Genomic DNA, 12,532 nt, shown 5'->3' with positions numbered 1-12,532 from the left:
GGGGGGGGGGGGGGCTCAGCAGACAAGGTAAGAGAACATTGGTGAGATGTGTACCTGGGACGTTTTTTACGAAGTCCACTGCAGTGCCTCCTAGGGTGCCCTATTGCTTTCCTGGGATGTCAGGGGAACCAGTCTACTAAAAATGCTGACTCCTCCTACATCCCAATGGCTTGATTTTGTGCGTTTTGCACTTGGACGTTTTTTGTTTTTCGAAAATGGACCAAAAAAACAAAACGTCCAAATCACAAAACCTTCTATTTTCGAAAACAAAAGATAGATAGATGTTTTCCTTTTTTTGAAAATGACCTTCTTTCCTATTCAGATTTTGCAGCGTCAGACTTAGAGGTCATATCGAAAATGCCCCTTTGTCTTATATTTTGATCAGTATGATATATCTTTCTGGAAGTAAAAAAAACAAGGAATTTCAGTAATATTCAATTTTGCTTGTTTGGGGAAAGGGCAACATTGGAACTTCCTGCAGGCTTCAAGACATTCCCTTTGAAAATCCCGCCTGTATGCAAAATGCAGGTACAAAGCACCTGTGTAGTTTGCATGTGCTCTGAAAAAAGTGCAAAGCCTTCACAGAGGCTTAAACATGCAAACCTTGCATATATGTACACTGCCTCTGTTCCACAACAAAAAAAAAGGAGGTGAAAACCCTCACGATACGGTGAGATATGAAACAAAAAAGTGAAGAAAACGAATGAGGATACCAAAAAATGCTTTATTATATAAAAAAACGACCCGACACGGCCGTGTTTCGGCCCAAAGGCCTGCCTCAGGGGTCTCGAACAACCTCAGATGGTATGGTGTAAAATGTACACTGTTGAAAATGTGCTACAACGAAAGCTTCTTTGGTCTCCTCTCTTCCAAAAAATATATAAAACGTCAATACCAGGAACAAGCCTGTTCTGCGTCTCTCCTAAAGGAACGTGTGTACAATTGCCAACTGACAGTTGAAGAGAGGAGACTTTTTTGTTTCATATCACACTGCCTCTGTTCACCAGACCCTGCCTACCTTTCACTGCAATTGAAGCTACATGCAGTGTTCACACTGCATGTATGTTTATCCACCTGGTGAGGTGAAGGCATTAATCAGACCATGACTGCATGTGAATAAACATGCTTCCCATATGAAATGTTTTGATTTTTTTTGCCCCTGCTGCAGGCACATGACACCTTTTCTATTTCATGTAAAAGAATATTTTAAATTGGGAAAGAAACAACATTGTGAATGTGCATACTATCTAACACAGGTCTGAACAAAGATCAACAAAAACTGCCTTACTAGGAAAAAAAAAAGTCAGCAATAAATAAACTGTGAAAGCAAAGATTTGAGCAAACAGCACCGAGAGACTTTTGCCTGAGGTTTAAATCTGGCTCTTAGTAGGCTAAGTAATTTCTTCAGGGCTGATTTAAACGTTTCCAGATGATATGTTTTGCTTACTCGGGAACTGAGGTTGGATGGAATAAAGGAATCTCAGATGAAAGGTGAGAACCTACAACGTCACCAAAAGCGTAGCAGATGCCTGGAATTATTTCCCCATAAAAGCGGTAGTAACTAACCCCCCCTGTTTGCTAAGCCGCGCGGCAATGCTGACACAGCCCATTCCAAGTGAATAGGCTGTGTCGGCATTACCATACCACCACAGCAGCGAGAGCGGTTTAGTAAACAGGGGGGTAAATCAGAGAGCATGAATTCAAGTACACCTGGGACAGGTAAAGAGGGATAAAGAGCGACGGAAATGAAGATTGAGCTGGGGCTCGGAAGGTAGACCAAGTCCTATAACTTGGTGCCCGAGGGCGTGTGGTAGGAGCACATTCTATAAAGGAACCAAGACACCTAGGTACTGTTAAACAATACTAGTGTAACCCAGTATCGGCACATCTAACATTTAGATATTTGCACTTACACCAACCATAGAGCTGGGGCTGAGTAGGAGAATAATAGAATAATGAGTCAATTAGTGCCAATAATTGGCTTTTCAACAAGCAATTATTGACAATAATTAGATTTAATTGGGACTTTCAAGCAAATTTACGAGTGGTCCGAAAAAGGAGTTACAGAAATGGGAGGGTCATGAGCGTGTCACGGTGATCAGGTATGTGGTTTTGAGCTATGCACATAATTATAGAAAAACGGTGCTCCACGTGTAAACTTAGTTGCGGGCATTTGCACCATGTTTTCACTGGTGCAAATGGTAGCACCTAAATGTATGCGCAACCTCTCTGCTTAAGCGTTATTCTATAAACTGTGCCAAACTTTAGGTGCGACTTATAAAATACCACTTAAGTGGGCTTTTTTCAGCACCATTTATGGAATTCACCCGATAATGGCTGTATAACAGAAATGAAACACAGAAGGAGGGGGGCAGGGGGGCAGAATTTCCCGGGTCTGGCCTTTAAGGGGGGGCCCGACGCCAGCAATCTTCTTCCTACCTGCCTGCTTCTGGGTCTGTCTCTCTGCTGCTCCTGTGTGCCAGCATGACCTGGATGACTGTATTAACGTGTAACCCGGGTGGCCCAGGTTATCGCATTAATGCAATCATCTGTGTCCTGGCACACAGGAGCAGGAGACGACAGACCAAGGGAGGAGTAATCAAACACAGAAAGGTAAGGGGGCGGTTCTACCCCGGGCCCGGCTGTGTCTCTTGGCGGCCCTGAAACACAGATACAGTATAAGTGCCAAACAAAGCAGAAGGTGTCCATATACCAATCCCAAGATGTCCTATTAAAAGGAACTCTCAAAACCAAACTCTCCCACCTCAGTTTCCAAGAGATTATAAAACCCCAAGACACCAAGAAAAGGCAATGTATCCAGAAGCAGACACTCAGCAGCAGACAGTTATGGTACCATCTACATCCAGTAGTACAAAAAACAGAAGAAACCAGTCTTCGCAAGGAAATCAACAAGAAACAAAACAGCGAAGATGACTAACAAAAGCAAAACACAAAAAATATAAAAATAAAAAATATATATTAAAAACGTCAAAATTTAAAATTAATCATAAAATATCAAAAAACATAAAGAATGTAAAACAAACAATGACGTATGGTCACGTAAAGAGACAATACAAAAATATTTAAAAAATATTAAAAAATATACGTCATTGTTTGTTTTACATTCTTTATGTTTTTTGATTTGTATAGACTCCTGACGCAGGCCAGTACGGCCGAAACACAGCTGTGTCGAGTCCCTTTCTCCCTGCTACAGTTTGGCTAATAAAGTTGATTCTTCATTTTTACATCCAAAGTGTCGTCTTTTTTATGTAATTTTTTGATTTTGATGGATTCATCTTTTAAATACATATTTTATAATTAATTTTAAATTTTGACGTTTTTAATATATATTTTTTATTTTTATATTTTTTGTTTTTTTGCTTTTGTTAGTCATCTTCGCTGTTTTGTTTCCCATCTACATCCAGTCACACCAAGATGAAATTAAAATGTTCAAAATTTAGACTGCCGCCTGGCCTAGTATTACCAATTGGTTGTTTGTTTATTGTTTTTTGAAATATCGCAATTCATATGTAACAAAGCAGTTTACATTAAAAAGTAAAGAAGAAACTGGAAAGGAACTCCATTTTAATTGACTAAACAGAAAGAGATAGGAAGAAAAGGAGGTCAGAAAATATACAGTGAAGAATAAGCCTGTCATATCAAATGCTTAAATGCTTTTTGTTTCCGATGCTGTTCTCTTGATCCAGGAGCACAAAATCTCTTGAATAATCCGTCTAGATCAGCCATCAGCAGACAGTGGTTACTGTCACAAGAACTGCAGCCAAAACACTCAGCAGGGTGAATGGAAACATTTGTGTAACAAAAACAGAAGAGGGTGCCACCAAAACAGCTTGCCCCTGCTTCCCGAACAGCAGGTTGTGTTATTCATTATAAAACAACTAGAATTTGGGGGGAGTGCAAAGGAAGTAACTGCCTCGGGGTGTCATTGCTTTTACCTATGTATCCCAAGGTGACAATTGCATGAGCACTTAGGGTTCTGCTCCAATGTCTCTAACAGCCAGTGCCCTAGTCTCATGCAGTGGAGAACAGCCCCCTGCTTCCTGCTCTAGCCTCTCCCTTCTCAATTAGGAACAGGAGACAGAGGATGAACAGGAAAGAAAGCTCAGTCTGCTCCCCATTCAAGGACAAGAAGGCAGGGAGTGGGTGGGTGAGCCTGGAGCAGACCAAGCACAGCAAATAGCAGCCATTCTGACTCATAATCAAGACCCTCCTCTCCCCTCCTCTCTGCAGGGAACAAGAAGGAGAAATGCTGGACAGCAGAATTCAGTGTTTGTCTTCAGATTTCTATTCTACAGTGTGTTTCAAAAAGAATTCTTTTAAAAATGTACAAAGCTTGTTTTCTGCATAGCTCTGTCAAAATTCACCAATTTCAATAAATTATGTGCTTTATCATCCTGAATAAATGTGCAATAAGCCTATACTCAGCTGGCCACCTTCACCTAAACGATGTCACTTCATTACCTGGTCCTTCAAATGTCTGATCATGCTCTGCCACTTCCTGACTGGCAATCCAGTTGAGCCCAGTGGCGTACCAAGGGGGGGGGCGGCGGTGGGGGCGGCAAAGATATAAACTGGAAGGAGTCCGTCCAGACAGTAGTTATTAAAATGATTAATGATCTTTGTCACAAAGCATATGGGGACTGACATAACTTTGGAAGAAAGGTGGGAGAAGAACATTTAAATATCTCCGTGGCATAAATATGTAGGGGTTAGGCCATTTCCAATAGTAAGGAGACACAAACTAGAGATCACGAGATAAAGGTAAGAAGGGGCAAATTCAGGAGATATTTCTTTATGGAGAGAGTGGTAGAAGCATGGGACAGCTCGCAGTGGAGGTGGAGATGAGGACTGTATCTCAATTCAAGAAAGTATGGACAAGAACAGAGGATCTGTGAAGGAAGAAAGGGATTACCGAGACCGTGCTTTGGATGGGCCATATGGTCCTGTTATTTGCCACCATTGTCTGCGTTTTTATCTTTCTAACTACAATTTTGTATTAAAACACGGTTTTCCATATTTGGTTTTATTAATCTGCAGAGTCAGACAGGGCTTCAGTTTTGAAAATATGCCACCATTGAAAAAAACAAACAGCTGCAAGATACATTAGTTTATAGCTGCATAACCTTCAGGCTGATTTTCAAACTACGTGAGTAGTTTGTTTGAAAATCCTCCTAAATTTAGGCGGGCACCTGATGTTAGGCAACTCGGCAAAATAATCCCTCACCAACTCATTATTACTACTACTACTACTACTACTATTTAGCATTACATGTGGAACAGCATTTTGGAAAGAACATTCAAATGGGAAATCAGAAGTCTAAGTCAGGATATCTGAAGTTCTCCTATTATTTTACATAGTAGATGACGGCAGAAAAAGACCTGCACGGTCCATCCAGTCTGCCCAAGAAGATAAATTCATATGTGCTACTTTTTTATTTGTACTGTCCTCTTCTGGGCACAGACCGTATAAGTCTGGCCAGCCCTATCCCCGCCTCCCAACCACCAACCCCGTCTCCCACCACCAGCTCTGGCACAGACTTATAAGTCTGCCCAGCACTATCCTCGCCTCCCAACTACCAGTCCCGCCTCCCACCACTAGCTCTGGCACAGACCGTATAAGTCTGCCCAGCACTATTCCTGCCTCCCACCACTGGCTCTGGCACAGACCGTATAAGTCTGCCCAGCACTATCCCCGCCGCCCAACCACCAACCTCTGGCACAAACCATACAAGTCTGCCCAGCACTAGCCCCGCCTCCCAACCACCAGCTCTGCCACCCATTCTAGGCTAAGCTCCTGAGGATCCCTTCCTTCTGCACAGGATTCCTTTATGTTTATCCCATGCATGTTTGAATTCCGTTACCGTTTTCATCATTTCATATTTTAGAAGAGGATCTGCTGATGCAGAGGCTGTTCTAAAATAAATGATGAAATGGACGTCTATGTGCCACTACATGGAGCAGGTACAGCCATTTAAGAAACAAACCTATCCAAAATACGAACAGTGAAGCAGCTGATACAGAGATGTCCATTTCACACCACCTGAACATATGTTTTGCATTAAGTCTGATTCCCCTCCTGACCCCACCACCGTGTTGTCTAATCCCCCTCTGGCCCTCCTCATTCAATGCCAATCCCCTATGTACCAAACCTCACACCAGTCACAAATGCAGGGGCCTCCCCAGAGCCCTAACCTCTCCCATTCCTCTAATCTTCTCCACACACCCAGTGGCTTACCCAGGCCATGGCAGTGTTGGCAGGCCAAAGCAGTGGTTCTCCTCTCCTGTGCAAGATGGTGCCTCTGCCTTCTAGCACAGAGGTGCCATCTTGGATCCTGACACCATCCTGGGCAGGAGAAGAGCACAGCTGCCACATGCCAACATTACCACGGCCATGGGTAGATCACAGAGGGGAGGTGTCAGGGGTTGGAGGGTGGGAGAGGATAGGGCTCTAAGGTACACAACTGTTGTAGCAGGGGCAGGGTATGGTATATGTGGGATTGACACTGAATGGGGGGGGGGGGCGGAGAGGGATCATACATAATGGGGGGGGAGTGGGATCAGATTTCTTCGTGGGTGCATCTTTGGACCTGCCATGGAGGCCAGAAGGAGGAAACACAGGTTTGGCTGCACCACCATGGATTTCAGGGGTTCTACGGGCTGTGAATGGAGTGGGTGCAGGATGCACTCTCTGCATATACCTCACAGGCTTTGCACTTACCTTATGTTATGTCTTTCTGTTAATACAGGATAAGTGTAGTTACGGATCCTGCCAAAAAAGGCCCCCTGGACATACCAGGTGGCTGGTCTAACTCCCAAAGAGTAGCTTTTTGAATATGGACAATCTTTCCCGTTATGCAATGAGGAATGAATGTCTGTATTTTTATGCCTGCCTTTCCCACCCATAACATGCCCAGAACACCCCCCCCCCCCCCTTGCTAGGTGCATATTGTGTACGTTTAGATGTTCATATCCTGGCTTTCTAAAATCTGGATTTAGACATCATGCAATATAGATATATACGTACCAGTTTATAAATGACTAAAACAGAAATAATGATTCTAAAATAAATACCATAACATGGCATATTTTACCAAAACAGCAAGCTTCTCATTTGATAACCACAAAACACCTTCTTTCATGCCTCATCCCTTACCTTAGACATGTGCACCTTCAAGCGATTCCTGGCCTCAATGATTTCAGAAATGCGCTTGGTGAAGGCTGAATTGGTTTTACCAAACTGCTTCCTCATTTCCTTAGCTGCAGTGTCCATCAGGTTTTCAGCCTCTTCCCGGATCTTGGCAGAGAGAGAGCGCTGATATCGAGAGTGAACAATGTTTCTGTTGGAATACTCAGCCCAGGTTTCAGGATCCGAGATGCTGAAAGAATGTGATACGTACAAAATTAGCCAAGGGGGAAAGAATAATTTCTGAACTGAACCAGCTAACAGTTCTGTGCAAACGGCAATGAATTCCAGAGCTTAACTATTCTTTGAGTGAAAAAATATTTCCTCCTATTTGTATTAAAAGTATTTCCATGTAATTTCATTGAGTGTCCTCTGGTCTTTGCACTTTTTTTGAAAGAGTGAAAAATCAATTCACTTCTACCCATGCTACACTACTCAGGATTTTATAGACCTCAATCAAATCCCCCCTCAGCCATCTCTTTTCCACCTGAAGAGCCCTAATTTCATTAGTCTTTCCTCATATGGGAGGCGTTCCGTCCCCTTTATCATTTTGGTCACTCTTCTTTGACTCTTTTCTAATTCCGCTATATCTTTTTTGAGATATGGCGAACAGAATTGAACGCAATAGTCAACATTAGGTTGCACCGTGGAGCGATACAGAGGCATTATAATATTCTTGGTCTTATTTTGCATCTCTTTCCAAATAATTCCTAGCATCCTGTTTGCTTTTTTGGCTGCACTGCACACTGAGCAGAAGATTTCAGCATATTGTCTATGACACCTAGATCTTTTCTTGAGTAATGATTCCTATTCCCCCCCCCCCCCCCCCCCCCCCCACTGCCCTTGGTATGCTAGAGGTTCCACTTACTCAGATGCGGCAAGACCCGGAAGATTGCAACAATCAAGATAATTTTTGCTTTAGAGTGCTGTCAGAGAGCTAAGCTTTGAATATTCAGATTATTGTTTGGTTTGATTCACCAATTCTAATCTGCTCGTACCTGTGGTCCTTCTCTTAATAACTCCTTGATAATGTGCTGACCTTACCTCCATCTACCCTATAAAGAAAAAGAAAAAACCCCTCCCTTTCTTTTCACTTGCAGAGGTTCTAGCCTCTAAAAGTTGCTATAGTTCTGTCTTCATCCTGACTCTATAATCCCTCCCTACCCACCCCTCTCCCTATATAGGAAAATCAAGAGATAAGTATCTTCAATACACCCTACATTGGTCAATCCTACTCATTCAAATCCCTTAACGCTGTTCACCTTTTCACACTTGTGAATCACATCAATATGACCTTCACTCAATGCAATACATGTTGTGCTTTAGTCCAAAGGCAAACCATCTGGTACTTTAGAGCTTGCCCCATCTGTCTCTAAATATCAGCTATGAAAGATGGAATCAACAACCTTCAACAACCTCAAGAAGGAATTGGCTACAATCAAGGAAGCATCCAGGATTACCCAATTCCAAGCCAATTTACCACCAGCACTGCCACACAGAATAAACCTCAGAGGAATAGATGGATCACAGTAGACCTGGGTAGATTACGACCTGTGACACAGGGGCAACTCACCCTCCCAACCTTTGTCAAGGGTCTGGTAGTTAAAATTTATCAAGCGATGAAGGAGCTGAAGGCTGATGAAACCATTGTCATCACTAGAGCAGATAAAGAGGGTGGGGTGGTAGATCAGGATAGAGGTAAGTATAGAGCCGAAGCAATTAGACAACTTTCAGATATAGAGTTTTATGTGGAGTTACCTCAAGATCCAACTATTTCTATTCAAAAGGAAGTAAAGCAAATATTGCTACACAAAAGGGGATCATTTCTGTGAGGGAGTTTTAATATCAATAACTTATACAACTCTGTAGTTATTGATTTGAAGGACTTGACCCCTGAGGAAGCTCTCCAGCCGAAACACAGACCATGTTGGGTCCTTTTTTACTGGGTCAGTTTTACCACTGGCAAATAAACTTTTGGATACTTTTTACCCGTGGTCAGCCTCGGTTACTGGGTACAGTACCACTTCCATCTTGCTGTGTTTTTTTTTGTTCTTTCCCTGTGGAAGGTGTGTGGATCCCCTTTTTTTTTTTTTTGGGGGGGGGGGGGGTTCTTTGACTGATTTACCCTATTTGAATCAGGCAGGGATGATTCAACAAATTATACAGAAGCTTTGGTTTCTGTTAAGTTTGCATCCGGGACTGGGAGAGAAACCTAGTTTTAAGTTCACAACAGCATGTAATTTAGGGGAAAATTTTTCTTTATTGGAGCAACACCCCATTAAACAAATAGGGGGACATGATAAATGCAATAGCTGTGTCTATTGCAAATATGCCCTTGTCACTCAGGCAGTAATTAAGTCAGCTACAGGGAAACCCTTTCTATTGAGATGTAGAACTGAGTCTGTAATTCCTCTCAGGTGGTATACACCATTTGTTACCCTTGCAACAAATGGTATAATGGACAAAGAGCAAGATAAAGCAGCATATACTGGCACATTTAAGTAATTTGCATGTGGAAAAAAAAAAGAGAAGCCCCATTAGTGGATCATTGGGAAACATTTCATCATTTAGAGGATGATTTGTGCTTTATAATTTTGATGTAAGTTAGTTTACCTAGGGGAGGTAACATTTCAGCAAATGTAATTAACAAAGAGCAAAGAATGATCTTTTTGTAGGATACAGTTGCCCCCCCGAGAGGTTTAAACAAAGACATTGAGTGGCTGATTACACGATTAGAGTAGACCAATTGCAGTGGAATGGTTGAGCCAATAGGGAGGTTTATTTGTGCATAGTGACCGCATGTGCTGGCGTTCTAAGAGAAGGGGGGAGTTGGAGTTGGTCGCATTCCTTCCCAGGTTAGTCGAAAGAAGAGTTACTACATTAGGATTTAAAAATGTATATTTTATATTTTAACAAATTTTAACAAAGAAGAGTTACTACATTAGGATTTTTAAAATATAAATATTATATTTTAACAATACAGGAGTGAAGTGCTTCTATGGATGAAAGAAGAACGAGACCTGGGAGTGACTGTGTCTGATGAACTTAAAAGTGGCCAAACAGGTAGAAAGGGCGACAGTCAAAACCAGAAGGATGCTTGGGTGCATAAGGAGAGGGATGACCAGCAGGAAAAAAAAAGAGGTGACAGTGCCCTTGTACAAGTCTCTGGTGAGGTCCCATTTAGAGTACTGTGTACATTTATGGAGACCACGCCTACAGAAAGATATAAATAGGATGGAGTCAGTCCAGAGGGTGGCTACAAAATTGGTAAGCGCAGTGGCGTAGCAAGGGGGGGGTGGGAGGGGCGGTCCGCCCCGGGTGTCAGCTCGGGGGGGGGGGTGCTCCCTGCCAGCTCCCCCCCTCAGCACATCAACACCCCCCCCAGTGCCCACCCTCCTCCGTCCAACCAGCTCACCCTACCTTAAAATATCGGAATCCGAAGCGAGGCGCAGCGCCTCGCACCTGCACGTAAAAGAAATGTGCAGCGTCTCATCGGGCCTTCTCTCACTCTGTCCCGCCCTTGCGGAAATATGAAGTTGTGTCAGCAGAGGACGGGACAGACAGAGCGAGGGAAGGCCCGATGAGACGGTGCACATTTCTTTTACATGCAGGCGTGAGGCGCTGCGCCTCGCTTCGGATTCCGATATTTTTTTAAAGGTAGGGAGCTGGTTGGACGGAAGAGGGTGGGCACTGGGTCGGGGGGGGGTGTCGATGCGCCGAGGGGGGGGGGGTATGTCATCGTGCTGCACCCGGGGGGGATGCAACGGCAAACCGCCCCGCCGCGGGTGGCAGCCCCCCTCGCTACGCCACTGGGTAAGCGGTCTCCGTTATAAAAACATAAAAGGACAGGCTTATGAACCTTAACATGCATATGCTAGAAGAGAGGCGGGAGAGAGGGGATATGATAGAGACGTATAAATACCTTAGTGGCATTAATGTACAAGAGGAGAGTCTTTTTCAAATTAAGGAAAACACTGGAATGAGAAGGCATAGGATGAAGTTAAGAGGAAACAGGCTTAGGACGAATCTAAGAAAATACTCTTTCACGGAAAGGGTGGTGGACGTGTGGAGGCCTCTCAGTGGAGGTGGTGGAGACAAAGACTGTCAGTTTTAAAAAGTGTGGGACAGGCACGTGGGATCCCTTAGTGGTTACTGAGAATGGGCAGATTGGATGGGCCATTTGGCCATTATCTGCCATCATGTTTCTAGCTTGTGGGGACAAAAAGAGTATGCTCCACTGATTTGGATACTCACTAATTGAGTTTGGACACTGCTACAAGCACCTTTATTCCTGCCACATAGATAAGTGATTTAAATTTTTTATTTTCATGGACAGTTTGTGCTTGGACTTTAAACTTTAAAATCTGAACTTGAAGGTCTGTTGGTTAAGCTAGCATTACTGGTAGGTAGGGAGGGTATGGTGCAATGATGGTAGGCAATGAGTGTCTGAACACTGCTGAGGGCTGGGGCCTCTAGTGCAAGCCACTAGTATTGCACTGTTCACTCTGAGCACCAAAAATTTTAAAAGCATTTATTTATTGTGATTTTATATATTGATTAGTTTATTGGAAAAGGTTCTTTTTGTGTGTAATTTAGTTAAAATTTAATGCCAGGAAGTGTAGAGTGATGCACTTAGGGTGCAGAAATTCAAAAGAAATGTACCAGACAGGAGGGGAGAGATTAGTAAATCAGCTCAGGAGAAGGACCTTCGGGTGATGGGGTCCGAGGATCTCAAGGTGACGAAACAATGCAACAAGATAGTGGTCGTGGTCAGAAGGATGCTAGGCTGCATAGAGAGGGGTATAACCAGAAGAAAGATGGTGTTGATGCCCCTGTACAAGTTGTTGGTGAGGCCCCACTTGGAGTATTGTGTTCAGGTTGAGGCCTTATCTTGCTAAGGATGTAAAAAGACTTGAAGCAGTTCAAAGAAAAATTAAAGAAAATGGTATAGGGTTTGCATAGCAAAACACAGAAGGAGAGACTTGCTAACCTGAACATATATATCCTGGAGGAAAGGAGAAACAGGGTTGATATGATACATGATACAGATGTTCAAATATTTGAAAGGTATTAATCCGTAAACAAACATTTTTTAGAGACGGGAAGGCAGTAGAACTAGAGTATATAAATTGAGATTGAAATGGAGTCTAGTCAGGAATAATGTCAGGAAGTATTTCTTCACCGAGAGGGTGGTAGATACCTAGAATGCCCTACCGCTGGAGGTGGTGGAGATGCAAACAGTAAGTAAATTAAAAAATGCGTGGGATAAAGGAATCCTGTTTAGAAGGAATGGATCCAAAAAAGCTTAGCGAAGATTAGGTAGAAACA

General features: G+C 43.1%; 1 protein-coding gene across 1 annotated transcript in view; it reads right to left on the bottom strand.

Annotated features, from left to right (window-relative positions):
- TEKT5 (tektin 5) overlaps positions 1-12,532 on the bottom strand; it is a 68,753-nt gene that overhangs the window by 32,866 nt on the left and 23,355 nt on the right. Inside the window, exon 5 of the mRNA XM_030212003.1 lies at positions 7,175-7,397. Coding sequence (XP_030067863.1) covers positions 7,175-7,397 — 223 coding nt within the window. The remainder of the gene's footprint in view (positions 1-7,174; positions 7,398-12,532) is intronic.

Source organism: Microcaecilia unicolor, chromosome 8 (assembly GCF_901765095.1).
Source record: "Microcaecilia unicolor chromosome 8, aMicUni1.1, whole genome shotgun sequence".
In the NCBI taxonomy this organism is placed as follows: Eukaryota; Metazoa; Chordata; class Amphibia; order Gymnophiona; family Siphonopidae; genus Microcaecilia; species Microcaecilia unicolor.
The sequence above is the reverse complement of the archived record's forward strand: the minus strand, read 5'-3'. Positions and strand labels throughout refer to the sequence as shown.